This window comes from Chiloscyllium plagiosum, chromosome 15, assembly GCF_004010195.1.
Source record: "Chiloscyllium plagiosum isolate BGI_BamShark_2017 chromosome 15, ASM401019v2, whole genome shotgun sequence".
Taxonomy (NCBI): Eukaryota; Metazoa; Chordata; class Chondrichthyes; order Orectolobiformes; family Hemiscylliidae; genus Chiloscyllium; species Chiloscyllium plagiosum.
Window position 1 is genome coordinate 31,227,470 of NC_057724.1, and position 27,771 is coordinate 31,255,240.

The window sequence follows — 27,771 nt, forward strand, 5'->3', positions numbered from 1 at the left end:
TGCTTGTGCTGTGAGATTGCTCTTTGCAGTAATATGTCATCGTTCTTCTTTCCTCCAAATTGGACAAGGAATTGATTTGGCCAAGCAATTTGTTTTTCCATTGCTGCAGACAGGGTATAAATTTCTGTTGACTTTCTGGAAGCAGTGCTGTTTGGTATTAGTCAGAGTATCTAATACAATGGAAGAAAGATTTCCTGCCTGTGCAATGTAGCTTCCAGATGTTATAACTGCAGTCTGTTGGTAGTAGCTCAGGGTCCATCATGATCTTTCTGAAAAATGACTTGAAAGAGAAAGGTCATAGAAATAAAATTATAAGTTACCTTAAATTTTTCAAAAAGAAAATTGATATCTTCGTAAAGCTTAAATGACATCAGCTACATTAAAAGATTGAGAATACAATCAGGCAACTGTTGGAACAACAGGGTATTCCGCAAAAAAGAAATCATTATGATTCATTTTAATTTATAATTTAGATTTATGGTTTTTTTCAGGTGAGTTCTAGTGCACATCATTGTCTTTTCTGTATGACAACTACACAGTGATATTCTGGCTCAGGATATCAAATCAAAGGGTAAAAGTGTGAATGGTAATGTTAACTGTTAATGCAACTTAATTAATTTCAATAAGTGAATATTAACACCAATGTGCACTGAAATATATCATGATAATGAAATATTCTATCTCTGGAGGTGATGAATTGTTGGTCAACTAGTTTATTTTGTGTTATATTCTGTAGACAGCAATAATTTAAAGGAAATTGGCTTGTTTCATTTTTGTTTGGACAGGCTAGAAAATATTATGCTAGAACTTGCAAAAAGCTTTGACTTTGTAAATTTCTGTTCCGTTTTTCTACCAGAAGGATTATCACACCCAACTGAGCAACCTTCCAACCAGTAAAAGTATTGTGTTCTTAAATTTTTATAAAACTACTAACCGCTACCAGTAAAAACACCCTTTAAAAGATATTTGGACAGGTACATAGATTCGAAAGGTTGAGAAGGATATGGACCAAACACAGAAAATGGGACTAGTTTAGTTTGGGAAAACCTGGTTAGTATAGATGAGTTGAATCAAAGAGTCTGTTTGTGTGCTGTATTACTCGATTCAATGACTCCATGACCCGTGCACCCAATTCACTATGCAAAGCCTATCGAGGGCAATGTAAAACATCAAAAGAGAGGGATAGGCACAGAGGGAGAGATGGGGCGAAATCAAAATGGTGTTGAATGGGGTAATAAAGCAGTATATGCCCTGCATGCCCTCCTGTCTCTAAAGCACAGTGAGCAAGCTCCTTCTCCAAGGCTGTCCAGGTATGAATGCAGCCAGAGAAGAGTGTCAGACAGTTAGCAGATATCACCCCCCTATAAAGGGTGTTTTTACTGGTAGCGATTAGTAGTTTTATAAAAAATTTAAAAGCACAATAATTTTGGTGGTTAGAAAGTCGCTCAGTTGTGTGGGATAACCCTTCAGGTAGAAAAACAACAAAAATATACAAAGTGGGGCAACAGCAAGTTCTAGCAAATTGATCCACTACCTGGACCTATTTATAGCCAGCCTGGCCAGGGCCAAAGGGAGGTTCTCCAATGTGTCCACATTCCCTCTGCAAACATTCCAAACATCAGAAGCATGGGGCTGAAGTGCAACCAAAAAACACAACAATTTTTTTTCCAAATGAACAAGAAAGCCATACCCACAACTAGTATATTCTACACACTTTGTAACCCTGAGTAGTAATTATTTTCAGATCAACTCATTTTCTTATTGGGGGAGTTTCACTGGCCATGGTGAGGCTGATACAGGTGCAGGCCTTGGGGTGAAAAAGCAATGTGTATCAATCTGCCCACTTTCATGTTTCATTCATGTGGATTTGGAGAAAAATAAAGAACTGGGAATGTTTTAATAATTGAAATCAGCAAGTTTGTAGTTAGCCATGGTTATGACTACCATTATGGGAAGAGAGGCTACCTACACAGAACATAGAACATGACAGCACAGTACACACCCTTTCGCCCTCGATGTTGCACCAACCTGTGGAACCAATCTGAAGCCCGTCCATCCAACACTATTCCATTTTCATCCATATGTCTATCCAATGACCATTTAAATGCCCTTAAATTTGGCAAGTCTACAACTTTTGCAGTCTGTGCATTCCACACCCCTGCTACTTTGGGTAAAGAAACTACCTCTGACACCTGCCCTATATCTATCTCCCTCAATTTAAAGCTGTGTCCTCTTCTGCTAACCATCACCATCTGAGAAAAAAGGCTCTAACTGTCCACCCTATCCAACCCTCTCATTATCTTGTACGTCACAATTAAGTCATCTCACAACCTTCTTCTCTCTAATGAAAACAGCCTCAAGTCCTTCAGCCTTTCCTCATAAGACCTTCTCTTCATACCAGGCAACATCCTAGTAAATCTCCTCTGAACCCTCTCCAAAGCTTCCACATCCTTCCTATAATGCAGTGACCAGAACTGTATGCAATACTCAAGTGAGGCCACACCAGAATTTTGTACAGTTGCAGCATGACCTCATGGCTTCGAAACTCAATCCCTCTACCAATAAAAGCTAACGCACCATATGCCTTCTTAACAACCCAATAACTTGGGTGGCAACTTTCAGGAATCTATGTACATGGACACCAAGATCTCTCTGCTTATCTACACTACCAAGAATCTTACCATTAGCCCAGTACTCTTTACTCCTGTTGCATCTTCCAAAGTGAATCACCTCACACTCCATTTGCCACCTCTCAACCCAGCTCTGCAGCTTATCTACGTCCCTCTGTAACCTGCAAAATCCTTCTGCACTATCCACAACTCCACCGACCTTTGTGCCATCTGCAAATTTACTAACCAATCCTTCTATGTCCTCATCTAGGTCATTTATAAAAAAATGACAAACAGCAGTGGCCCCAAAACCAGATCCTTGTAATACACCACTAGTAACTGAACTCCAGGATGAACATTTCCCGTCAATCACCATCGTCTGTCTTCTTTCAGCTAGCCAACTTGTGATCCAAACTGCTAAATCACCCTCAATCCAATGCCTCCATATTTTGTGCAATAGCCTTCCTGAAATCCATATACACCACATCAACCACCTTACCCTCATTCATCTGTTTGGTCACCAACTCAAAGAACTCAATAAGGTTTGTGAGGCACAACCTACTCTTCACAAAACCATGTTGACTATCCCTAATCAACTTATTCCTTTCTAGATGATTATAAATCGTATCTCTTATAACCTTTTCCAGAACTACCCACAACCGAAGTAAGGCTCACTGCTCTGTAATTACCAGGGCTATCTCTACTCCCTTTCTTGAGCAAGGGGGTCAACATGTGCTATCCTCCAGTCTTCTGGCACTATTCCTGTCACCGGTGACGACAAAATGCATGGATAATTGGTATCAGACAAAAAGTAGTGCATGTTACCTCAAATCAATGGAATTCACTGAGGCTGAAATAATTCGATTTGAGTCTCAATTGCAGCTTTTTTGGAGTTATTTTCAAAGGCCTGTGTCTCAACTTGCTTGCATTTGTTTTAATTCACTCGTGAGAAGTAGGTGTCACTGGCTAGCCAGTATTTATTGCCAATAACAATTTACCCTTGAGAAGGTGTTGGTGAGTTACCTTCTTAAGCCCCACTACAGTCCATGTGCTGTAGGACTCATAATGTCCTTAGGGAGGGAATTCCAGGAGTTTGAACCAGCAATAGTGAAGAAAGGGGTGATATATTTCCAAGTCAGGATGATGAATGACTTGGAGGGGAACTTGGAGGTGCTGGTGTTCCCAAGTATCTGTTGACCTTGTCCTTCTAGACGGATGTGGTTTTGGGTTTGGAAGGTGCTACCTAAAGATCTTTTGCAGTGCATCTTAAAGATAGTACATCCTGCTGCTACTGAGCATTGGTGATAGAGGGAATGAATGTTTATGGGTGTGGTGTCAACTAAACAGGCTGCTTCATCCTGGACAGTGGAACAGGCTCAAGTGGCTGAATGCTCCAGTCCGGTTCCTGTGTTTCTTTGTTCCTTGGTATGGAGCTACATCAGTGAGTTTTTGCTCCGTCCTATGTATCAGATCAGTGTGCAAGTGATTAGCCTGAGGCAGCAAGCACTTAGTTGTCTGTCAAGTCTGATTATTCATGTAGATGGCCTCCCTTTCTATATAGGAGGACATCAGTGTCAATACCTGGGAAAACATGGTGTACCTTTAGAATTGGAATCATTCATTTTTCCCTCTGAGAATATGCAGTTCCTCTGGAAATATTGACAGAACTGCACACATTTGCTGCTCTCCAAGTTCCCTTCAGTTAGCTTTTGAGATTCATCATCTCAAACTAACCATGCAAAGCAAAGCAAAGCTTAGAGTTTCCTGCACCTCTGCACTGCTGGGCCAGTGACCACATATGTTCCTACCAGTGTGTGATGTACTGCTCACCTTGTACCACCTATTCAAACTACCGAGACCCCACCAAGACATATTTCTGTACTGGTGAAGAGTATTCAGGGATTCTGTGATGGTGCATCTTTAGAATGGTTACTGTCTTCCAAGGACTCCTCAGTGTGGTCTTCATCCGTTCCTTGGCGACCTATGATGGACCTTTGGTAGATGAAAGGCAAGAATTAGCACCAATATTGAAAAAGAGTACAAACACAGCCTAGTAACATTATCAAGACAGTTCAGTTATTCAGGATGTCAAGTCATGAATGATTGCGAGTTGATAGTGCTTTATCTAATGCTGTCACTAGATTTCTCAGTCAAGCGATCCCTTCATTGCCCACTCTGGCTTGCCAAACATCCAAAGTACCTCCTTTTGTAGGGATGGTATGGTCATGAACATGACTACATAGCCATTTCCTACCCTGATTCTGTAATTGTCTCTGGAGTTATGCACTGTTTTCTGCAATGGGAAAAGGCAGACATCTGAGTGTAAAAAGTGGAGTGTATTGAGGATACAGTTAGAATATTTGAGGATAATGACTATGAGGGATTGGTGCTAGAGGGAAATATGAGCTGGATTGCAAATGGAAATTGTGGAGGCAGTTGGCGAGAACAAATGCATAGAACTGCATATGTCAGTCAAAAGAGAATGCTACTGAGTTTGGAGTAAAGTGACTACAATGCCCGAGTGATGAGGCACCTTCCTGGACCTAATGTGGTCATTAAATTCTTTATGACACTGCATCACAACTGTTGCTAACTTTTGCTATCTTCAACCATGACAGCTTGCTAAGGTCCTAGTGCTGTTTTCCTCCATCCTCAGCAAATAGGATTTCTTTCTTCCTGCTCACTGTCTCCAGTGTGACCTCCAGTGATGAATGTGAATATGGGGACAAGCTTCCACATCTTCTTTCTATTCCATAGCAACTTTCTGCTTCTTTCCTTAGCAAATTTCGCTGCAGCCATTCAGACCTCACTAAGGACTGATGAAATAGAGCCTTCATGAACAAATCCATGGATGATCTCGTCCACCTTCTCTATTTGGCCAGGAAATCAAATGCAACATGCAAATGTGAGAGGTTAGACATAGGGCTAAAGAGATCAATGGATATGGACAAAAACTAGAACCAGGTTTCTAGGTTAAATGATAAACCATGATCAGAATCGATGGTAGAACAGGTTCAAAGAGCTGAATGGCTTACTCCTGCTCCGATTTTTCTATCTTTTATAACATTGATACCTGAATTAATCAGGTTCTGGATTATCTAAGTCTGGCACATTTTGCTAGATTCTAGGAGTTGAAAGTTTTGACCTATATATCTCCTTTTGCTTTTATTTTAATTATCCTAACTGTACCATCTACCGAAATGAATAACATTAGTTGACTGACCAGGAATTTGACCCATAAAACAAGTTTATTATATGTTCCACAATTCCCCTGTGTACCTTCTATTTTTAGGATTCATGTACGTCTGTTGAGAAAAATACATTGGATTATTGTGTACACCTGTTATAAGTGAAGATAATTTTTTTTAATACTAAGCATTCAACCTTCTCTTTCTTCAGTGGATGTGCGGCTGACCACACAGACTGAGATGTTGATCCAGAATATCATCCTTATACTGTTTTGTCTTGGTGTCGTCAGTTCAGTCTTTCCATGGTTCCTTATTTCAGTGTTACCACTCTGTATTATCTTCATGATAGTCAACAGAATATCAAGGTAATGTCCCTGACACATATTTCTGTCAATAGATCTGATATTAATGGAGGGAAGAGACTCTTCTCAAAGAGTCTTGGCGCTAGCTGGGTTCTTAGTCAGCTAAACAGAATGGTTATTTATTGGAATTACTGATGGGATAAAATCTAATCTTCCTTTAATCTTTATCTTATTAATCTCCTTTTAAAAGACGAACAGTAAGAACTGTGGCACAGTAATGTTGACACAACTCTATATTAACAGGATAATGTTTTAAATCAATAATGTTCTAATAATGCCAGCAAGAGATAAATACCTAAAAATAATTTATAAGATCTATTTAAGGTGATATCTCTGTGGCCTACTAAGTAAATTAACTAAGTATAACGAAAACAGGAATTGCTGGAGCAACTCAGCGGTCTGGCAGCATCTGTGGCAAGAAAACAGAGTTAATATTTTGAATCTTTCAAGAACTTCAGTGAAGAGTTTCTTCCCACAGATGTTGCTAAACCTGCTGAGTTTCTCAGTAATTTCTGATTTTGTTTCAGATCTCCAGCATCTGCAGTTCTTTGTTTAAAATGAACTATGTTAACCATGTTAAACACCCAAAAGTTAAAGGTTGGCTAGTCAGAGTCCAGGTATATATCTTTCTGGTTACACATCACAAAACTCCAACACATTGCTTACTTGTTTCACCTGTACATTCAGTTCTCACCAAATTATTCCTTAATCACATGAGAGGTAATTGCTGATTGACTCAACAAAATTCACTCATTCAATGACCATGCACCTGTTCTTTCCTTCAGCAAGGCAATGGTTTTTATTCTATATCTGTTAACTCAGCAACAATTAAGCTAGGGCTACAGTTCAGCACTGCCTGGGGCTCAAATCAACTCATATACTCTGAAACACAATCAAATTGGGTACCACTGTGGCCTGAATGGCTTGTTATCATTCACTAGGATCTAACAGGATTTCAAGTGGAACTAGGAAACAGGTCATGATTCTCTGTTGATGAAGGAATATTGACAATAAGATGTAGGAGCAGAAGTAAGCCATTCAACCTGTTGAGTTTGCTCACCCATTCGTTGACATCCTGGCTGAACTGATAACTAGCAACTAAATTTGTATTCTTGCAAAATATCCTGATGAGAGCAAGATGTAAAGCTTCACTGGTTTATTTCTCAGAGCAAAGCCTTAAACAATCAGATTCAATTTGCTGGGTTTAAAAGTTTTTAAAAGCTGGGTTTTTAACTGTTAACCAGCATCAATTGATGCATTTTCTACAGCAGTGCCTCAATCAATTACAGTCCAGTTGACAACCGATCACCGCTCTCCTCATTTGGTAAATGTTGGGGTGTAGGTTTGCTCGCTGAGCTGTAAGTTTGATATCCAGACATTTCATTACCTGACTAGATAACATTATCAGTGGCGACCTCCAAGTGAAGCGAAGCTGTTGTCTCCTGCTTTCTATTTATATGTTTGTCCTGGTAAATGTTGGTTTTCCACTTGAATTTGAATTCTTGTGAAATATCCCTTCATCAGCAGAGAATAATTAGCTGGTCTCTAGTTCCATTTGAAATCCTGTCAGACCCTACTGAATGATAACAAGTCATTCAGGCCACAGTGGTATCGAATTTGATTGTGTTACAGAAGATGTGAGTTGATTTGAGCCTTGGGCAGCTGTGCAACTCTAGCCCTAGCTTCATTGTTGTTGAGTTAGCAGGAAGAGAGTCAAACACCATTCCTTGCTGTTGGAAAGAATACATGTATGGTCGTTGAATGAGTGAATTTTATTGTGAAGTCAAAGTTTTACAATCAAAGTTCAGAGGTGCTGAGTAGAGTGAAGTCATGAAGGACTGTCATTAGCTTTCGATACATATCTGTGTATATTTCTATTGTTGGACAAAAGTAATAAAAAACAGAATAGAAAGGAAATTAAAATTGGTGATAAACTGGTGAATTCTCTACCTTTCGACAGGGTTTTAGTTCGCGAGCTTAAGCGTATGGACAGTATCAGTCAGTCACCGTTTACATCTCATATCACCTCCAGTGTCCAGGGTTTAGCCACCATCCATGCTTATGACAAAGAAAGTGAGTTCCTGCAAAGGTATGTAGCAAATACTTCTAAAACATATGAATCTACAGCAAGGTACAATTATTGTATGTAAAATATAAAAATATCTTTTAAGCATGGCACTTTTCTGTGATTTGTGTATGGAGAGTTCAGACCAAGTACAGTCTTCAGGTACCACACTGTTGAGGATGGAAGAATAATTGGGCTAATACATAATGATGGTTTTAAAGTCTGACATTCCATCCTTTTTTCCCATTGTGTTTCGCTATCATTTTGTTATCTTACTATTAGACAACTCTCCAAATTTTGGCACTAGCCCCCCTGGTGTTAGCAAGTAGGACTTTGCAGGTTTAACAGCGCTGTGTTGGTGTTGTCATTTTCAGTGCTGAGATCGATGCCAGGCAGTCCATCTAATTTCATTCCTTTTGAGATTTCCTTGGATTTCAGGATCAATAGACAACATTAATATATAGATGCCAATGTTCTAGTACTCAACCATTATCTTTACATTTTTCAGCTATTATGAACACCATTGATAGACATTTTAAACAACAGTATTTCATGGTCAATTCAAAATTGTTTTTCCAGATATATTCCAAATTATAAATTATTTTTCCAAATTATAAATTAAAATCTAGCTGTATTACTAGGTAGTTTTCATGGTTCAGGAGAACATAGATGTACATATTTTTTTCAAAATTACCATTACGTTTCACTGAATGCTTTATAGCTTTTACAATAAGGGATGTTTTTTGTACACAAATCTTGAAGGTGCAGGGCAGATTGATAAAGTGTTTAATACAGCCTGTGTAAACCTAGGCTGTTTAAAAATGGACAAACAGGAAAAGATGCAATTTATAATAAGCCTGTATAAAATACTGGTTATGCTTCAACTGGGTATTGTTTCTATTTCTGAGCAAAGCACATTAAAAAGGTGTGACAGTGTGCTAAAGGATTCCTGTATGAAACTAGGGTGTACAGTTTTGTGGATAAATTGGAGAATCTGGGACTGTTCTCCTTGAGGAGAAAATAAAGAGGAGATTTGATGGAGATGTTGAAGATCTTGAGGGATCTGAATAGTGTGGATAGGGAGAAATTATTTCCATCGATGGAAGGATGCCAGGCAGGAATGAAGAATTGTTGCACACACACTTTAAATGTTTTCCCTTTCCTATCCCCCATCTTCTCTTTAAGCAAAAACTTTCAGTTTATCATTCACAGCTCATATCTCATACCATCGTAATTTCTATTACTTAGATTCAGGATCATAGTCTCAGCAATAAGTATGTCACACGCCATCTTAATGAAGCATTCTATCATATTATGGTAACTTCTCCCCTACGGGCCTCACACACCTAGATTACCAGTTATTCCTTTCTTATTACAGAATACCCAATCTAGAACGACCTGTTTTTCAGTTGGTTCCTCAATATATTGATCACTCAAAATCATCTTGTACACAATCCAGGAGTTCCTGTTCTACAACATCGTTACTAAATAATCCAACTTTGCATTACAATAACAAATATTTTTGTGAGGTTAATTATCCTTATGGAATGATGATCCATTGATTAAGATGTCTAGTGCCTCCTCAATCACCCTAGCTTAGATTAAAGAAATGTGGAACTCCCTGAGGGCATTTTTGAACTAGCCCTTACACAAGTAATGTAATAATGCACTGGGTCATTTCCAGTGTCTAGTGGCTTAATTGGGATGGTGATGCAGGTGTGTCTCCCAATCAAAGCAGTAAATTAAGGGGAATGTATAGGCTATGGAGTATCACCATGTTAAGTTTTGATATAATAAAATGTTTGATCAAGAACATTGCAAGTGGCTCTCACTCTCTGGTGGAGTAAGTCAGTTCAGCTCCCAGCAGTGCTTGGAAGGCAAATATGTTGGGGAACAGTCTTCTCTCACTTTTTCTGTACAAATTGACCCTTACTACCATGTAAAAGGCCTTGTCTGAATCATGGATATGAGACAAGTTGTTTGCATTGTAGCCTTTTTAAGCTGCCCCATTATTTTGGTATATTTCTTAGTCCACATAAACCAAACATGGTCATTGTTGTCTTTATGCAATGCATTAAGTGATGCTAAGGTCTTGCTATACTTCTTAATCCACTTTAAAATGCTACAAGAATTTTAGTTTTAAAGGGTACCCCAATTCATAACATTGTTGAGTTGCTGTTTTGCACCTTTATGGTTTGCATTGCTGGTGGCAGATAGGGTGCCAATCAAGGGACTGTTTTGTCCTGATTGCTGTTTGAGCTTCTTGAGTATTGTTGGAGTTGCACTGATCCAGGCAAGTGGAGAGAATATTCCAAGTGGAGATTGTGGACATGATTTGGGGCACTGTGAGGTGAGTTACATTTTGCAGGCTACTTAGATGCCGACTTGCTCTTGGAGGCGCACAATATTTACATGGCTGGTCCAGTTCAGTTTCTGGTCAATGGCAACTCCCAGAATGTTGATAGTTGGTGATGCAACTGACAGCATTCAATGGTGTAACTATCACTGAATCCTCCACTATCAATATCATGGTGTGGGAGGGGGGTTACTATTTATTAGAAACTCAGCTGGATTCATTACGTTAAATATGGTGGCAGCAAGAGCAGGTCAGAGGATAGGAATACTGCAGTGAGTATTTCACTTCCTGACTCCCCAGAGCTTGACCCAGATCTACAAGGCACAAGTCAGGAGTGTGGTGGAATACTGCCCACTTCTATGGGGGAGTGCAGCTCCAAGAAGCTTGACCATCCAGGACATAGCAGCCAGTTTGTTTGTACCACATCTCCAAGCATCCATTGCCTCCACCACCAATACTTAGTAGCAGCAGTTTGTACTATCTACAAGAAGCACTGCAGAAATTCATCAAAGATCCTTTAACAACATCTTACAAACCCATAGCCATTTCCATCTTGAAAGACAAAGGCAGCAGATGCAAGAAAACACCATCACCTGCAAATTCCCCTCCAAGTAATTCACCATCCTGACCCCGAAATACATTGCCATTCCTCAACTATCACTCAGTTAAAATCCTGGAATTCACTTTGTGTCTAATATATTATTTATAATTAAGTGTTTTCATACTTCCATTTAAATGCAAAATAGGAATGGTAGAGCTTACTCATTAATAAAAGCAATTTGTACCTTACTTGTGATGCTAATGAATTATAATGCAAGTTCTCCATGGCATTATAATTTAATTACACTGTTTTGAAATCTCTTTTTCTCTCAATCCAATTTTGGGGTGTTTCCACCCTCTGTCACGAAAACAAATACCCACCAACTTCAGTGGCTACTTGGCAGTCCATCAGTATGCAGCATAAATGCTCAGGGAACCACACAACAGGATCCACCCTCTAACATTTTACCAACTAATTTCTAATACTTGCTTTTGTACCAATAGATTACGAGTGAAGTTGGCAAATCATAGAGTAGAAACAACACTGCTGACATCTGGTGGTCAAGAGTTGTGCATGGGAATTGATGCAATTTTGCTGCAAAGCAATTAATTTCAGCTTACGCCTGTAATTCTCCCAACATTTTAGGAATCAGCCTGTGCCATTTAACTCAATTGGTGCTATTTCCTTTTAGGTACCAGGAACTACTAGATTCCAATCAAGGACCCCATTTTCTATTCAGCTGTGGCATGCGATGGTTGGCTGTTCGCCTTGATCTTATAAGCATTATACTTATCACCGTTGTGTCAGCAATGATGGTTTTCATGCATGGAAGAATTCCGCCAGCTTATGCAGGCCTTGCCATCTCTCATGCAGTCCAGGTAACTTTAAATTAAGGAACTTAATTGCAATCCATTAGCAATATTAAACTGAATGAATTACAAAGTGGAAGTTTGTCACAAAAATTTGAAGATAGCTCAGATACTTATGTTTCACTATTTAACTTGCTCCCTGATAGTTATCAATTTTATCAAATTGATTCTGATTTAATTTATAATGAACAACTAAGATTCAACCACAGTGACTTCAGACACTAAACTTGACCTTAAATGGTCTGAGATGTGGATGGGAATAAAATAACCCATCCTGAAAAGTTTCTGAACATTGGATGAGGCCAGTGATCAGGCTTGCCTTCAATATCTAACTCTATCCACAGGTGCTCAACATGCACAAAAGCCCCTCACTAATAATAACAATTTGGGCGAGATACTGAAGAATCTTTCCCATAAATACCTCAGCATGAGTCTCTGCATTCAGAAAAGGAACAAGACAATATAATTTATTTATGATATTATTAAGTATTGTAATATCTCATAATGAAGAGTATAGGGTTCGTATGATGGTTAATGTCCTCACTCTCATATGCTAGAAGATAACTGTTTTTAACAAGTCCAAGTCTACACTTTTAGTGAGAGTTTTATTTGAAGTTAACCACATTCCATAAAATTCACACCCAACCGCTTGCTAGCTCCCTATATTTATGCAACCAATTCACACCCTTAATATAGAACATCAAACATTACAATGCAGTACACACCTTTCAGCCCTCACTGTCGCGCCGACTCATGGAACCAATCTGAAGTCCATCTAGCCTACACTATTCTATTTTTGTCCATATGTCAATCCAATTACTCCTCAATGTAAAGCTATCCCCCCTCATGCTAGCCATCACCATCCGAGGAAAAAGGCCCTCACTGTCCACCCTATCTAACCCTCTGATTATCTTATATGTCTAAATTACGTAATCTCTCAACCTTCTTCTCTCCAATGAAAACAGCTTCAAGTCCCTCAACCTTCCCTCCATAACAGGCAACATCCTAGTAAATCACCACTGAACCCTTTCCAAAGCTTCCACATCCTTCCTATAATGAGGTGACCAGAACTGTATGCAATACTCCAAGTGCGGCTGCACCAGCATTTTGTACAGCTGCAGTATGAAACTCTATTCCTCTGCTAATAAAAGCTAACACACCATATGCTTTCTTAACAACCCTATCAACCCAGGTGACAACTTTCAGGGATCTATGTACGTGGAAACTGAGATCTCTTTGCTCAACTACACTACCAAGAATCTTACCATTAGCCCAGTACTCTTTAGTCCTTTTGCTCCTTCCAAAGTGAATCACCTCAGACTTCTCCACACCAAACTCCATTTGCAACCTCTCAGTCCAGCTCGGCAGCTTATCTATGACCCTCTGTAACCTACGACATCCTTCTGCGCTATCCACAACTCCACCAACCTTAGTGTCATCTGCAAATTTACTAACCAGTCCTTCTATGCCTTCATCTTGATCATTTATAAAAATGACAAACAACAGTGGATCAAAAACAGATTCTTGCAGTACACCACTAGTAAATGAAGTCCAGGATGAATATTTCCCAACAACCACTTCTTTCTGATTTAAACCACTAAATTTCTGATCTAAATCACAAAATCACCCTCATTCCCATGCCTCCGTATTTTGTGCAATAGCCTACTTTGGGGAACCTTATCAAATACCTTACTGAAATCTATATACACCACATCAACTGCTTTACCCTGTTTGGTCATCTTCTCAAAGAACTCAATAAGGTTTGTGAGGCATGACCTACCCTTCACAAAGCCATGTTGACTATCCTTAATCAACCTATTCCTTTCTAGATGATTATAAATCCTATCTCTTATTACCCTTTCCAACACTTTACCCACAACTGAAGTAAGGCTCACTGCTGTATAATTATCAGAGTTTTCTCTACTCCCCTTCTTGAACAAGGGAACAACATTTGCTATCCTCCAGTGTACTGCTCCTACAGTCTGCAGGTGGATCATTCAATTGCCCTGTCCTCCATTCCCACTATTCTAAATTCCCAACGAGACTAATGAAAACTAATATATTTATCACCTCCTCCCTCATTCTATTCATTGCAGACCATGTTAATTATCCTATGACTTTCCACTCCTATTCTTTGTTGTCCTTGCATTCTTTCTGGCCTCAAAAAAACAAATTTCAGCATTCTCAAATGAGTCATTGGAGTTAAAATCTCTGGGCTGCACATTTCTAAAACTACATGAATTAGCATCTGCTTCATTTCCTACAACTTCAGTTTCCATCCCCCAAGTTCAACATAATTCCAGGAACCAAACTTTCTCAGTACAATAACAAAGGTTCTTTCCTCAGACATATTTGAAATGGAAAGCTCATCAACTGAGGGTCTGAGGACACAGACCGTTGTCTTAAGAATCTCACAGCATAATATTTTGAGCAATATAGAACATAGAATTGTGGAGCACAGGAACGGGCCCTTCTTCCCATGATGTTGTGCCAAACATGATGCCAAATAAACTAATCCCTTCTGCCTGTCCTTGGTCCATATCCCTCCAGTCCTTGCATATTCATGTGCTTATCTAAAAGTCTCTTAAATGCCCCTATCGCTACCCGTGGCAACGTGTTCCAGAAACCTCCCACTCTCTGTTTAAAAAAAAAGTGCCCCTCACATCTCCTTTTGAACTTTCACCCACTCACTTAAATGCATGCCCCCCAGTATTACACATTTCAACTCCAGGAAAAAGATTCTGACGGTTTACCTTATCTATGCATCTCATAATTTTATAGATTTTTATCGAAGTTCCCCTTAGCCTCTGGCACTCCAGAGAAAACAACATATGTTTTTTCTAGCCTCCCCTTATAGTTCATACCCTCTAATCCATGCAGCATCCTGGCAAACCTCTTCTGCTCTTACTCCACATCCTTCCTGTACTGTGATGACCAGAACTGAATGCAATTTTGGCCTAACCAAAATCTTATAAATCTGCAACATGACATCCTGACTCTTGTACTCAATTCCCCGACCAATAAAGGCAAGCATACCATTTGCCTTCTTTACCACCCTATCTGCTTCCATGGCCATTTTTAGGGAGCTATGGACTTGAACCCCAAGATCCCTCTGTACATCAATGCTGCTCAAGGGGCGCCAATAATCCTGGTAAATCACATTTACCAGGATTAAACTATCTGCCATCTGCAACTGATCTTTTTTCCTACTGTAGCCTTCGACAACCTTCTAAACTATCCACTACTTCAATCTTTGTATCATCTGCAAACTTACTAGTCTACCTGTATACATTTTCATTCAAGTCATTTATATATATCACAAACAGCAGAGGTCCCTATACAGATCCCTGCAAAACAGCATTAGTCATGGACCTCCAGTCAGAAAAATATCCTTCCACCACTGCCCTCTGCCTTCTATTGGCAAGTCAATTCTGAATTTATGCGGCCAAGTCATCATGGATCCCACGCATCTTAATCTTCTGGATGAGCCTACCATGAGGGACTTTGTCAAAAGCCTTACTAAAATCCATGTAGACAACATCCATTGCTCTACCCTCATCGATCACCTTCATCACTTTCTCAAAGAATTCAGTCAAGTTAGTAAGACATGACCTGCCCTGCTAATTGCCCCTAGCTATGCCATGCTTTTCCAAATGTGCATAAATCCTATCGTTAAGAATTCTCTCCAATTGCTTCCCAACCACTGATATGAGACTCACCGGTCTGTTGCTTCCTGGATTATCCCTATTTCTCTTCTGGAACAGAGGAACAACATTAGCTACTCACCAGTCCTCCAGGACCTGACCAGTGCTAATGAGAATATAAAGACCTTAGCCAAAGCACCAACAATCTCCTCTGTTGCCTCTGTCAATAACCTAGTGTAGATACCATCAGGTCCTGGGGATTTATCCACATTAATGCTCTTCAAGAAACCCAATACTTTTTCGTTCTTGACCTCAAAATACCATCTTCGGTAATAACTAAAATTTTTTTTTAGGATCTTAAATTTTTATTTTAGAAAACTGCTTAAAAGTATCTCTTAAATGTCTCTGTTTCTTTTAACTAACAAAATATTCATTTATATTCTGATAATTTATTTTCTTTCTTAAAAAATATCTTCTTCCCCCCTTGTTTATCAATCAGCTGACAGGACTGTTTCAATTTACGGTCCGCTTAGCATCAGAATCAGAAGCCAGATTCACGTCCGTAGAAAGGATCAGGCATTACATAATGGTGAGTTTTGTAGCATTGATCACAGCTGAGATATTTACAATGTTTCCAGTAACTTACAGGTTAAATCTCACTTATACAGCTTGATTGTCATAGAGTTATTTATCTTCAATACATAATTGTGTGTGAAATATTTAAATATATATCTGTTCTATAGAGTTAGTTTTTATAATTAAATTGCCTTTTTCTCTGCAGACACATGCTATTATTCCATATCTATGCTATCAAAACTATGTAAATCTAAGATGTGGGACAATTATTCGGAAAGTTTGACTGAAAGAGCTTTATTAAAAACTATGAATCCTGCCTTAATGAGACAATCAGTCATCATTATCAATTCATCATCCATAGACACTACAAAATGTTGCCATCAAGCTTTCCTGATGCCAGTTGCAATAACTTTTTGCCTGTTGTTACTTTTTCACTGACGTCTTCATATATACGTTCTTGAACTCTTTGGTCTTTCACATAGTTTTTACTTGACTGAGTCTATAACCAAAATTATTCAAAATTCAAAATTCCAGAGCCTTGTACATCCTCAGCAATACATCTCTGCTTTTGTATTCTATCCCTCTTGAAATAAATGCTAACAATGCATTTGCCTTCCTAACTGACACCGCACCTGAACTGCTTGTACCCTTTGTGCTTCAGATTTCTGAAGTCATTCCCCCTTTTGAATATTGTTTACACCTCTAATCTTCCGACCAAAGTGAATAACCTCACACTTTCCAATCTGATTTTCCCAGTCCACCTGCATGTTGAAGTCCCCCATGATTATTGTCATAGCGCTTTTGTTAAGTGCATTTTCTATCTCCCAATTTACTTTCTTCCCCACATTCTGACTAGGAGGCCTGTACACAACTCCCAACAAGGTCTTTCTTGCTTCACAGTTTCTCAACTCTGCCATCACAGATTCTACACCTTCTGACTCAAAAACACTTCTTGCGGTTGATTTAATTTCATTTCTTATTAACTAAGCAACCCTCCCCCTCTGCCCATTTGTCTGCCTTTGAAATAATGCGTATCCTTGGATATATAGTTCCTAGCCCTGATCCCGTAGCAGCCACATTTTTGGGATATGCACAAAAATCTATCTGCCAATATTAATCTATTCTATAAGCTCATTTATCTTATTTCACATACTTCATGCATTCAAGTACAACACTGTCAGTCCTGCATTGACTGCCCCCTTTCTCATAGTTATCCCCTCATCTGCTGTGCCTGAAGTTAGATTCATGACCCTTTTCATACTCTTCTGTTCTATCACTTGTTCTGGAAACTTTAGTAACCTCTGCTGAGCCTTTTCCTCTTTCAATTTTTCTATAATGTTCCCTGCAACTGAACCTACCTGACAGTCACTATTTAATTTAAAGCCCTATCCACAACTTTAGTTATGCGATTCACTGGGACTCTGGTCCCAACATCATTCAGGTGGAGCCTGTCTAATTGAAACAGCTCCCTCCTTCCCCAGTACTGGTGCCAAGGTCCCATGAATTCAAACCCAATTCTCCTGCTCCAATCTTTGAGCCATGTGTTTACCTCTTTAACTTTGTTGACATTGTACCAGTTTGCTTGCAATTCAGTTAGTTCCTGTACTGTTCTATGTTCTATGATGTCTGACTCACTGCAGTCACTACACACCTGAAACATGAATAGGGCTTTAACAGGTTTTAAATACTATTGAAGCTTAACTGATGTGGTCACCTCAGCTCTATTTAAGAAAGGGCCTGTTGAAAGTGCACGATAATAAAGCTTTGTATGGCCAAGAAAGATCACTTCCAAAATGCAAGTATACAGTTCAGGGAATTTGGAAGCCTATTTCTCTGCCCATATCTGCAACTGATCTATATCCCGCCATATCCTTTGACAAAGTTCTACACTATCCACAACTCTATGGATCTTCATATTGTCTGTAAGCTTACTAACCCACCCATTGACATTTTCATCCAAGTCATTTATATGCATCATAAATAACAGAGGTCCTCGAATGGATCCCTGCAGAATACTACTAGTCACGTACTTCCAGCGAGAGAAACACACTTCCACCACTACCTTTGCTTCTATGCGCAAGCCAGTTCTGAATCCAAGTGGCCAATTCACCATGGATCCCAGGCATTTTAATCTTCTGGATAAGCCTACCATGAGGGACCTTGTCAAAAGCCTTACTAAACTCCATGTGTACAACATCCACTGCTCTACTCTCATCGATTACCTTCATCACATCCTCAAAAAATTCAGTCAAGCTAGTAAGACATGACCTACTCTACACAAAACCATGCTTACTTACCCTAATTAGCCCATGCTTTTCTAAATGCACATAAATCCTATCCCTAAGAATTGTCTCCAATAGCTTTCCAACCACTGGTCTATGGTTTCCTGAATGATCCCTATTTCTCTTCTTGAACAGAGAACATTAGCTACTCACTAGTCCTCTGGGACCTTTCCAATGGCTAGTGAGGATACAAAGATCTTAGTCAAGGCCCCAGCAACCTCCTCTGTTGTTTCTGTCAATAACCTAGGGTTAATACAATCGGGCTGTAGGGACTTATTTACCCTAATGCTCTCCAAGAGACCCAACACCACTTCTTTCTTTTTCTCAAAATGCCTTAGCATATTAGCATGTTCCACAGTAATCTCACTATCCTCCGAATCCTTCTCCCGGATGAATACTGACACAATATATTGGTTTAGGATCTCGTCCACATCCTCTCCCTCCAAGCACAAGTTTCCTCCTTTATCCTTGAGGGGTCCTACATTCTCCCGAGTTATTCTTCTGTTTTAATGAATGTATAGAATGCCTTCGGATTCTCTTTAGCCCTACTTGCCAAGGTAATTTAGTGGCTCCTTCTTGCTCTCCTGATACCCTGCTTGGTTTATTTCCTGCTTTCTTTATATTACTTAAGGGTCCTGTCCGACCTTTGATTCCTAAACCTTATATATGCTTTTTCTCTTTTGACTAAATTCACAGCCTACCTCGTTATGCAAGTGTCCCTTGCCTTGCCATTCTTGTCCTTCCTCCTCACTGGAACATGCTGGTCCTGAGCTCTGATCAATAGGTCTTTAAACAACTCCTGCATGTCAAAGTTAGGCTTGCCCAATAACAGCTCCTCCTATTAATACTTGCTAGCTCCTGCCTAACACTGATGTAATTTAGTACAATTTAGTACGTTCCCACAAGGTCCTGACACATCCTTATTCATAGCTATCTTAAAACTTAAGGAGTTGTGATCACTATTAAAACTTAAGAAGTTGTCATCTCATCACGTTCGCTCTGAGAGCATGCTCAGAGGGAGCTGGATCGGTGTCAAGGACTTCCCACGTGTAAATAAAAGGTGACTTGTTGACAGGACTGGCCTCCTATTTCAGTGGCGATGAGAGTAAAGCACGCTCACAACAGTCATCTTTGAAATTGGGTAAGCATTTCTGGCATCTCGCTGTTGTCTGCGAAGCTTGACTTATTCAATCCTGCCATTTAAGACTGGGCCCAGTATGTAGAAGGAATGTGTTTTTTTTCTAGGCAAATGGCAGCTGAAAAGCACAAGTAATTCTCCTGGCAGCTTGTGCACCCGCAGATGTTTTTGGTTATTCGGAACATAAATTTCCCAAAGGCGTGATACTAAAACATTTCAAGAGTTGATGGATTTAGTTAAGAAATACTATCCCAAGCTGCCTCTAATTCTGAAATGTTATTGGTTTTACTCGAGCAATTTGAGAACCAGGGCAGAAGCATGTGATGTTGGTTTAACCCTTAATGAGATGTTGAGACACGGTTTGTTGGTTTGGTATGTGGGACTAATGATGTAACCATGTAAAAGCACCTACTAGCTGAAGTCCAACTGGACTTCAAACCAGCACGACAACTGGCTTTGTCATTAGAAAATATGGAAACTGGAGCATGAGTTGTAGAGTATTTTGGTAGAAATAGATACCCTCGACTGAACTTGGGGAACATCACTTGGATGAAGGCAATTGCACTCAGGACATGTTCTGAATAAAGGGACTGTAGGTCAACCACAGCAAACCGCACCCCCCCCCCCCCCACTCGCCGGCGCCCCCCAAAAAAAGCCAAGCCTCAGCTAAACGGTTACAATTTTCTTCAGGATCAGGGCCAGCAAGCCTTGGTGGTTGCTGCTGTGCAGACACAGACAGCAAACGAGTCCCAAGAGATCTAAATTGAGTAGGAGAACACAGAGCAATATCCAGGAGAGTGCACACCCTTGAAAATCCAACTACATCTGGTTTGGATCAGTTAATTTTTTTAGCAACATCCAAATCAGAATCCACCAACCACTTAACCAATCTAGTTAAATGGTCCCTTGGTTCTAATGGAGTTTGATACTGGTGTAGCTGTTTCAGTGATCCTAGGACCAACTTTGAACAAAATTTACTCTGGACTCCAACCGTTAAGTTTGCACAAGAACTCAGCTAGACTGGGGAGCTTTTACAGATCGAGAGTACAACTTTGGTTCCAGTCTCTTATGAGAAGCAACTGGTTCAGTTAACACTGACTGCAGTAATAGGTTTGCGGTCAAGCTTGATGAGGCAAAACTGGTTCAGAAAGATTGACCTAGATTGGCTCTATTTTTCGATCAGAAAATGGCTGCCTGAGTGAAGTTCTAATTAAATACCTTCAAGTTTTTCAGGAAGACCTAAAGATTATCAAAGGAGATAAGGCCACCTTTATGTTGACCAGGAAGCAATTCCATGATTCTGCAAGGCCTGCCCAGCGCCATTTGCCTGGGGGGCAAAAGTAGAGGTAGAAACCAGAAGGCTGGAAAGTGAAGGAAGATAAACCCTATCCAGTTTGCAGATGGGCAGCACTGGTCTTACCGATTGTGAAGCCTAAAGTGTCAGTTCACCTTTGTGGGGATTTTAAACAAATAGTAAACCTCTTTTTTGTAACTGGACTAATACCTAATCCCTCCCATAGAGGATTTACATACAAAGCTGGCAGAGAGACTATCCTTTGCGAAGCTGGACATTAGCCATGTGAACTTGCAATTGCAGTTCTATGAGGAATCCAGGAAGTATGCTACAATTAACATCCGTAACTATAATTATTGTACTAATTATATTATTGTACTAATATAACAGACTGCCATTTGGGGTATGCAAATGAAATTTTTTAGCAGATAATGGAGAACATTTTACAACATCTACCTCAGGTTGCTATTTACCTTGATGCCATGCTAAAGACAGGGAAGACTAAAAATGAGCACTTAGAACTTGAACATTTCCTTAGACATTTCGCCAGGCAGATGTATGCCTTAGAAGGGAAAAATGTGTGTCCCAGGTACCCTAAGTGACCTACTTGGGCTACAGAGTTGGCAAGACCAGGGTACACCCACTGGATGATAAAATGAGGATAATCAAACATTTCCCTGGCTCCCACATCTGTACCAGAGCATAGGTCTTTCCTTGGGCTGGTGAATTATTACAGAAAGTTCATGCATAGCCTGACCTCCATCCTAGCACCTTTGCATCAACGTAGAAAAATGTCAGCCTAGGAAATGGTCGCAATAGTTTTTAGAAACAGATTTCATCCTCAAAAGTGTTGGCGCACTATGATCCCAAGCAAGATTGGATATTGATGTGCAATGCTTTCTTGTATGGCATAGGGGTAATATTAACTCATAGGTGGCCCAAAGGAGAGGAATACTGAATAACATGCATCTAGGACTCTGGCTAATGCAGAGCATAACTATGCCCAGATAGAGAAGCAAGTTTGGCAGTCATATTTGGAGTCAGGAAGTTCCACCAATACCTTTATGGATGTAAATTTGTAACAATAACAGGTCACAAACTCCTGCCGGAAATTTACATCTCCTGCTAGAGGTTTGTGGCCTTGGCAAAACTGAAATAGCTGGTGGTGATGGGAAAACCAAGAAGTTATTTGTGTCATAACCAGAATTGAAATCTTTTTGGAACCAGAGAGGCCAGATCACAGTAGAGAACTGCATATTATTATGGGGTAACAAGGTGATGGGATACAGGCTTCTATTGAGTTATTTCAAAGTGATTGACTGATATGTGTCATTGAGTCAGCTACGTCATTAACTTTTTCATTGGACTACTGAATTTATTTTAAATCGATAAAGAAAATAAAGATTCACCAGTTCTGTTCCCACATTGCTTCTGAATTCCCTGAATTATATATTCACTCTGTCTGTGATCTCATCTTCCTGACCTGATCAAATTCTAGTTGCACCATCTGGTGTGGTGGGATTTAACCCTGGGTCCCTAGAACATTACTTAGCTCTCAGGATTACTATTGCAATGTCAGTACCACTGACCATCTCCACTGCAGGTTGTCATTTTGGGGTGATCGCTCGATCTACACTAATCTCGATATGACATGAAGCTGGACCTAATGCAGGGAGTTGGTCTCTGAGAGCCACCTCTTTGCTTTTGCTTCCAGTTCCATCAGATGCCCAATTGTTAGAAGATAAGCAGGCTTCCCCAGCTTTGTAGGTCATAGCCTTTTTTTTCCCCTGGAAACCCCTCCTTTTGAAGTTAATCCAAAACCAGAAAGATCCTGCCCAGAATATCAGGTCCTGTTCTAACTTTCATGCTTCTTGCTGTTTGAATGTTGGAAGAGCTACCAAATTTCACTTCTTGATGATCATAGTGATAGTATTCCTTAATCATTAGCTGCCTGTCTCTTAGACATTTTATCCCTTGATATTACCTTAAAACTGTGAAATAACCACACTTCCTAATTCTTTACCTCATGAAGTAGTGTCAGGATTTCTTTCACAGACAATAATCCACATACACCAATTAGAAATCTGTGAGAAATGATTAATCATCTGACTAATTTAACATGGAATTACATTTGACTGAAGTGGAACATAACCTTGGAAAATTTTTAGTGTTTGATTGTATTCTTCCTCCTTTGTGTTAAATAAAAACAGCAAATGCAGCACCTGGAGAGAAAAATAGAGATACATTCAAATTCAACCTTGTGCGCCCTTGTTTTTATTTTGTATCTATAAACTGATGATAATAACTTCGAGAAGAATATAGCATTGCCCAGTTTGTGATATCACAAAAAAAATGCAACATAGCATCTTTTCTGAGCAAACCTCTTTATTGTTCCATTAATATGTTACTGTTAGAATTTGGTATTGTAACGTTAATGAGTTCTGTATCACATTTAGAATTTGGAATCTGAAGCACCGTCACATATTCCAGAGACAGCACCTCCCCCTGATTGGCCTCAGGAAGGACAAATCCAGTTTGAGGAAGTGGAAATGTGTTACCGTGATACCTTACCAGTTGTGCTGAAGAAAGTTACATTTACTATTAAACCTCGGGAAAAAATTGGAATTGTTGGAAGAACAGGATCGGGTATATCTCTTTTTCCACAATTTATGATTTATTTTGAAGAATGTTGAATGTGCTTAATTTATCTGAAACAATATCAAGACTGTGGCCCTGAACAAATTACCATAAGTAAAATATCTAATGTTACCAAATAAAGAATCTGTTTCCAACGTGAAGGCAAAGATTTTGAGTGTTTGAGGTTCGTTAGGCCTCGGACCAATTCTAAATATTTTAAATTGGGATCTGCCTGAATTACTCTTCTGAGGTAGACGTAATATTTTATACCCACACTGAAGGAACAGCTTTACTGTTCCCAGTCAGAAGGATGAGTGGCTCTGAGGGGAACTTGTAGTTTGCAGTGTCCACACGTGTCTGCAACCCTGGTTCCATGAATACTGAAAAATTTGCAAATGAACAAAATTGTGAGAAAGGATGAGTTGTGTGGAGAATGTTGCAGTGTGACTTGGACAAACTGATTAAATGGTCAAATTCATGGAAGATGCAGTATAATGTGGATGGACAATTGTGAGATTATCCATTTCGGTAGCAAAAATGAGAAGGCAGATATTATTTGAGTGGCTATAAATTGAGAGAGGAGAATGTTCAGTGAGATTGGGTGTCCATGTGCACTAGTCACTGAAAATAAGCAAGCAGTAAAGAAGAGAACTCTTTGTTGGCCTTCAATGTCTTAGTTCAATCATAGAGGGTATTGGTGAGACCATACCTGGAATATTGTGTGCAGTTTTGCTCTCCTTATTTGAGGAAGGATGCTGTCGTTATAGAGGGAGTACAGGGAAAGGTTAAGCAAATTGATTCCCTGGGATAGCAGGACTGATAGACGAGGAGAGATTGGGTCAGATTTATATTCACTGCAGCAGAGAAGAATTGGGGTGGAGGGGTGTGGTGGAATCTCATTGAAGCATGTAAATTCTAACAGGACTAGAAGGGTTGGATGCAGGAAGGATGGATGTTCCTTATTTTGGCGGGATCCAGAACTAGGGTTCATAAGGGTTAGGGGTAAACCTTTTAGGACTGAAATGAGGAGAAATTATTTCACCCAGTGAGTCATGAGTCTGTGGAATTTCGAGCCAAAGAAAGTAGTTCCTGCCAAAATGTTGTGTTTTCAAGAAGAAAGTAAATATGGTTCTTTTGGCTAAAAGGATAAAGGGACACAAGGAGGGTAGGTTTAGGATATTAAGTTCAATGATCGACCATTCATCATATTGAATTGTGGAGCAGGCTGAAGGGGTCAAATGGCGTACTCCTGCTCCTATCGTCTCTGTAGGAGGAGGAGGATAGCAGATGCACAGAAATATCATCTCCTGCAGTTTTTGTCTCCAAACCACTCCCCATCCTGACTTAGAAAAATATTGTTATTTATTCAGTGTCACTGATTCAAAATCCTGGAACTCCCAATTACATTGTGAACTGCATTACTAATGCCAAATGGATTTCAGTGTTTCAAAAAGGCAGCTCACCACCACCTTCTCAAGGACAACTAGGAAAAGGCAATAAAGGTTCACTCAGCTAGTTGAACACCACTTCCTCTGAATAAGTAAAAAGACAGATCTTGCAATGTGAAATTTATGTTCCTGCTCCATTCATAGCTTTACTTAATAGTTTCAAAGATAGCATTTGGTCCACATCCCTCTAAACCTTTCTTATTCATGTGTCCATCCAGATGCCTTTTAAATGTCGTAAATGTACCAGCCTCTACCACTTCCTCTGACACCTCATTCCACACACGCACCACCCTCTGTGTGAAAATGTTGCCCCTTAGATCTCTTTTTAATTTTTTCCCTCTCACCTTAAATCTATGCCTTCTAGTTTTGGACTCCTCCACTCCTGAGAAAAGATCTTGTTTATTTACCCTATCCATGCCCCTTATGATTTTATAGCCTCTATAAGGTCGCCCCTCAGCCTCCGACACTCCAAGAAATATGCCCCAGTCTATTCAGCCTCTATCTCCAGCCCTGGTAACATCCTTGAAATATAGAGGAGGCCACATCGGGAGCAACAGATACAGTAAATGATGTGTGGAAGTGCAGGTGAAACTTTGATGGATGTGGAAGGCTCCTTTGAGACCTTGGACGGAGGTGAGGGGGGAAGTGCGGGTGCAAGTTTTACGATTCCTGCGGTGGCAGGGGAAGATCCACACCCCCCCCCAACAACCCACTCTCCCCTCCTGGCAGCTTCCCCAGCCACCGCAGGAATTGCAAAACCCAAAGGAGCTTTCCACATCCATCAAAGTATCACCTACATTGTGGAGACAGGACGCATACTGGCAGAGAGCTTCAGAGAACATCTCCGGGTTCCCCGCACCAACCAACCCCACCATCCCATGGCCGAACACTTCAACTCCCCCTCCCACTCTGCTGAGGAAATGCAGGTCTGGGCCTCCTCCATCACCACTCCCTTACTACCCGACACCTAGAGGAAGAATGCCTCATCTTCCACCTCGGGACCCTCCAACCCCAGGGCATCAATGTGGATTTCACATGTTTCCTCATTTCCTCTCCCGCCACCTTACCCCAGCTCTAACCTTCCAGCTCAGCACCGTTCTCATGACCTGTCCCATCTGTCCATCTTTCTTCCCACCTATCTACATCACCTTCCTCTCCAACCTATCATCTATACCCCCAAAATTGCACTCTCAGCTACCTTGTCCCCAGCCCCATCCGCTTCCCATTTATCTCCCCACTCCCGATGATCCCAGCCTCTTTCCTGATGAAGGGCTTTTGCCTGAAACGTCGATTTTCCTCCATCTTTGCAACTAAACAATCTACAGACCCAGAAAATAGTACACTCTTACTGCTCTGAAAACACTGCTCCAGGCTAGCTTAGTAGCTATGTTTTTATATTTTTAAAGTTTAATCAAGAGACAGATCTCAATGAAAAAATGTCATCAAAAATCCCCACTGTGTTTACTATTGTAGATTTATAAAGAAGAAGTAAAATTACACTTTAAAACAAGCCACTTAACTGCTCCCTTGCTGTCTGAAAACCAACTCTCCACCACCATGCTCTATCTTCTACCTTTGAGACAGTTCTGTAACCAAATGCCTCACTCATCAATCCTCTTTGTTACTTCTTCCGAAAACTCAATCAAGTTTGTGAGACGTGATTTCCCATGTATAAAACCATGTTGACTATCCCTAATCAGTCCTTGCCTTTCTAAATGCCTTTCTTGTGGGCAGCACGGTAGCACAGTGGTTAGCACTGCTGCCTCACAGCTCCAGAGACCTGGGTTCAATTCCCGCCTCAGGCGACTGACTGTGTGGAGTTTGCACATTCTCCCCGTGTCTGCGTGGGTTTCCTCCGGATGCTCCGGTTTCCTCCCACAGTCCAAAGATGTGCAGGTCAGGTGAATTGGCCATGCTAAATTGCCCGTAGTGTTAGATAATAAGGGGTAAATGTAGGGATATGGGTGGGTTGCGCTTCGGCGGGGCGGTGTGGACTTGTTGGGCCGAAGGGCCTGTTTCCACACTGTAATGTAATCTAATCTAATCTATACCTGACATATGCTTCTTTTTCTTAACCAATGCCTCAATTTCTTTAGTCATCCAGCATTCCCTATACCTACCAGCATTTCCTTTCACCCTAAGAGGAATATACTTTCTCTGGACTCTCGTTATCCCATTTCTGAAGGCTTCCCATTTTCCTGCCGTCCCTTTATCTGCAAACACCTGTCTCCAATCAGCTTTTGAAAGTTCTTGCCTAATGCCGTCAAAATTGGCCTTTCTCCAATTTAGAACTTCAAGAGATATTCCTTTTAACTGGAGTACATTAAATGGTGGTTAAATTATTTTATGAATGGAAAGCCACTTGCAAGAAGATGATGAATGGTAACAAATTATTAATTGATCCCATATACCATGTTTTATATACAGGGAAATCATCCCTAGGAGTGACTTTATTCAGACTGGTAGAAATTTGCAATGGATCTATTACAATAGATGGCGTGAAGATTAGGGATATTGGATTGGATGACCTGAGAAAGAAGCTATCCATTATTCCACAGGAGCCTGTGCTGTTTGTTGGGACAGTCAGGTATGTATCTAGCTTGACTAAGGAGAGTTCCTGACATATTATGCCAAGATTGGTAGTATTGATGATACCATATATGAGAAAAATCTTCATTTATCTGAAGTCTAGATCCTGTGGTAACATGACAGCTATATTAACAATAAATCCACATTATGAATAATTTTGTTGTTTCTGTGTT

General features: G+C 40.1%; 1 protein-coding gene across 8 annotated transcripts in view; it reads left to right on the plus strand.

Moving 5' to 3' along the window:
• Positions 1-27,771, plus strand: part of LOC122557198 (multidrug resistance-associated protein 5-like) — a 188,352-nt gene that overhangs the window by 146,817 nt on the left and 13,764 nt on the right. For 7 of the 8 annotated variants that reach the window (XM_043704622.1, XM_043704624.1, XM_043704623.1 and 4 more), the window contains 6 exons: positions 6,009-6,162; positions 8,120-8,248; positions 11,813-11,999; positions 16,134-16,223; positions 23,381-23,570; positions 27,437-27,596. In XM_043704622.1, coding sequence (XP_043560557.1) covers positions 6,009-6,162; positions 8,120-8,248; positions 11,813-11,999; positions 16,134-16,223; positions 23,381-23,570; positions 27,437-27,596 — 910 coding nt within the window. The remainder of the gene's footprint in view (positions 1-6,008; positions 6,163-8,119; positions 8,249-11,812; positions 12,000-16,133; positions 16,224-23,380; positions 23,571-27,436; positions 27,597-27,771) is intronic. The other variant, XM_043704630.1, reaches the window with a different exon arrangement.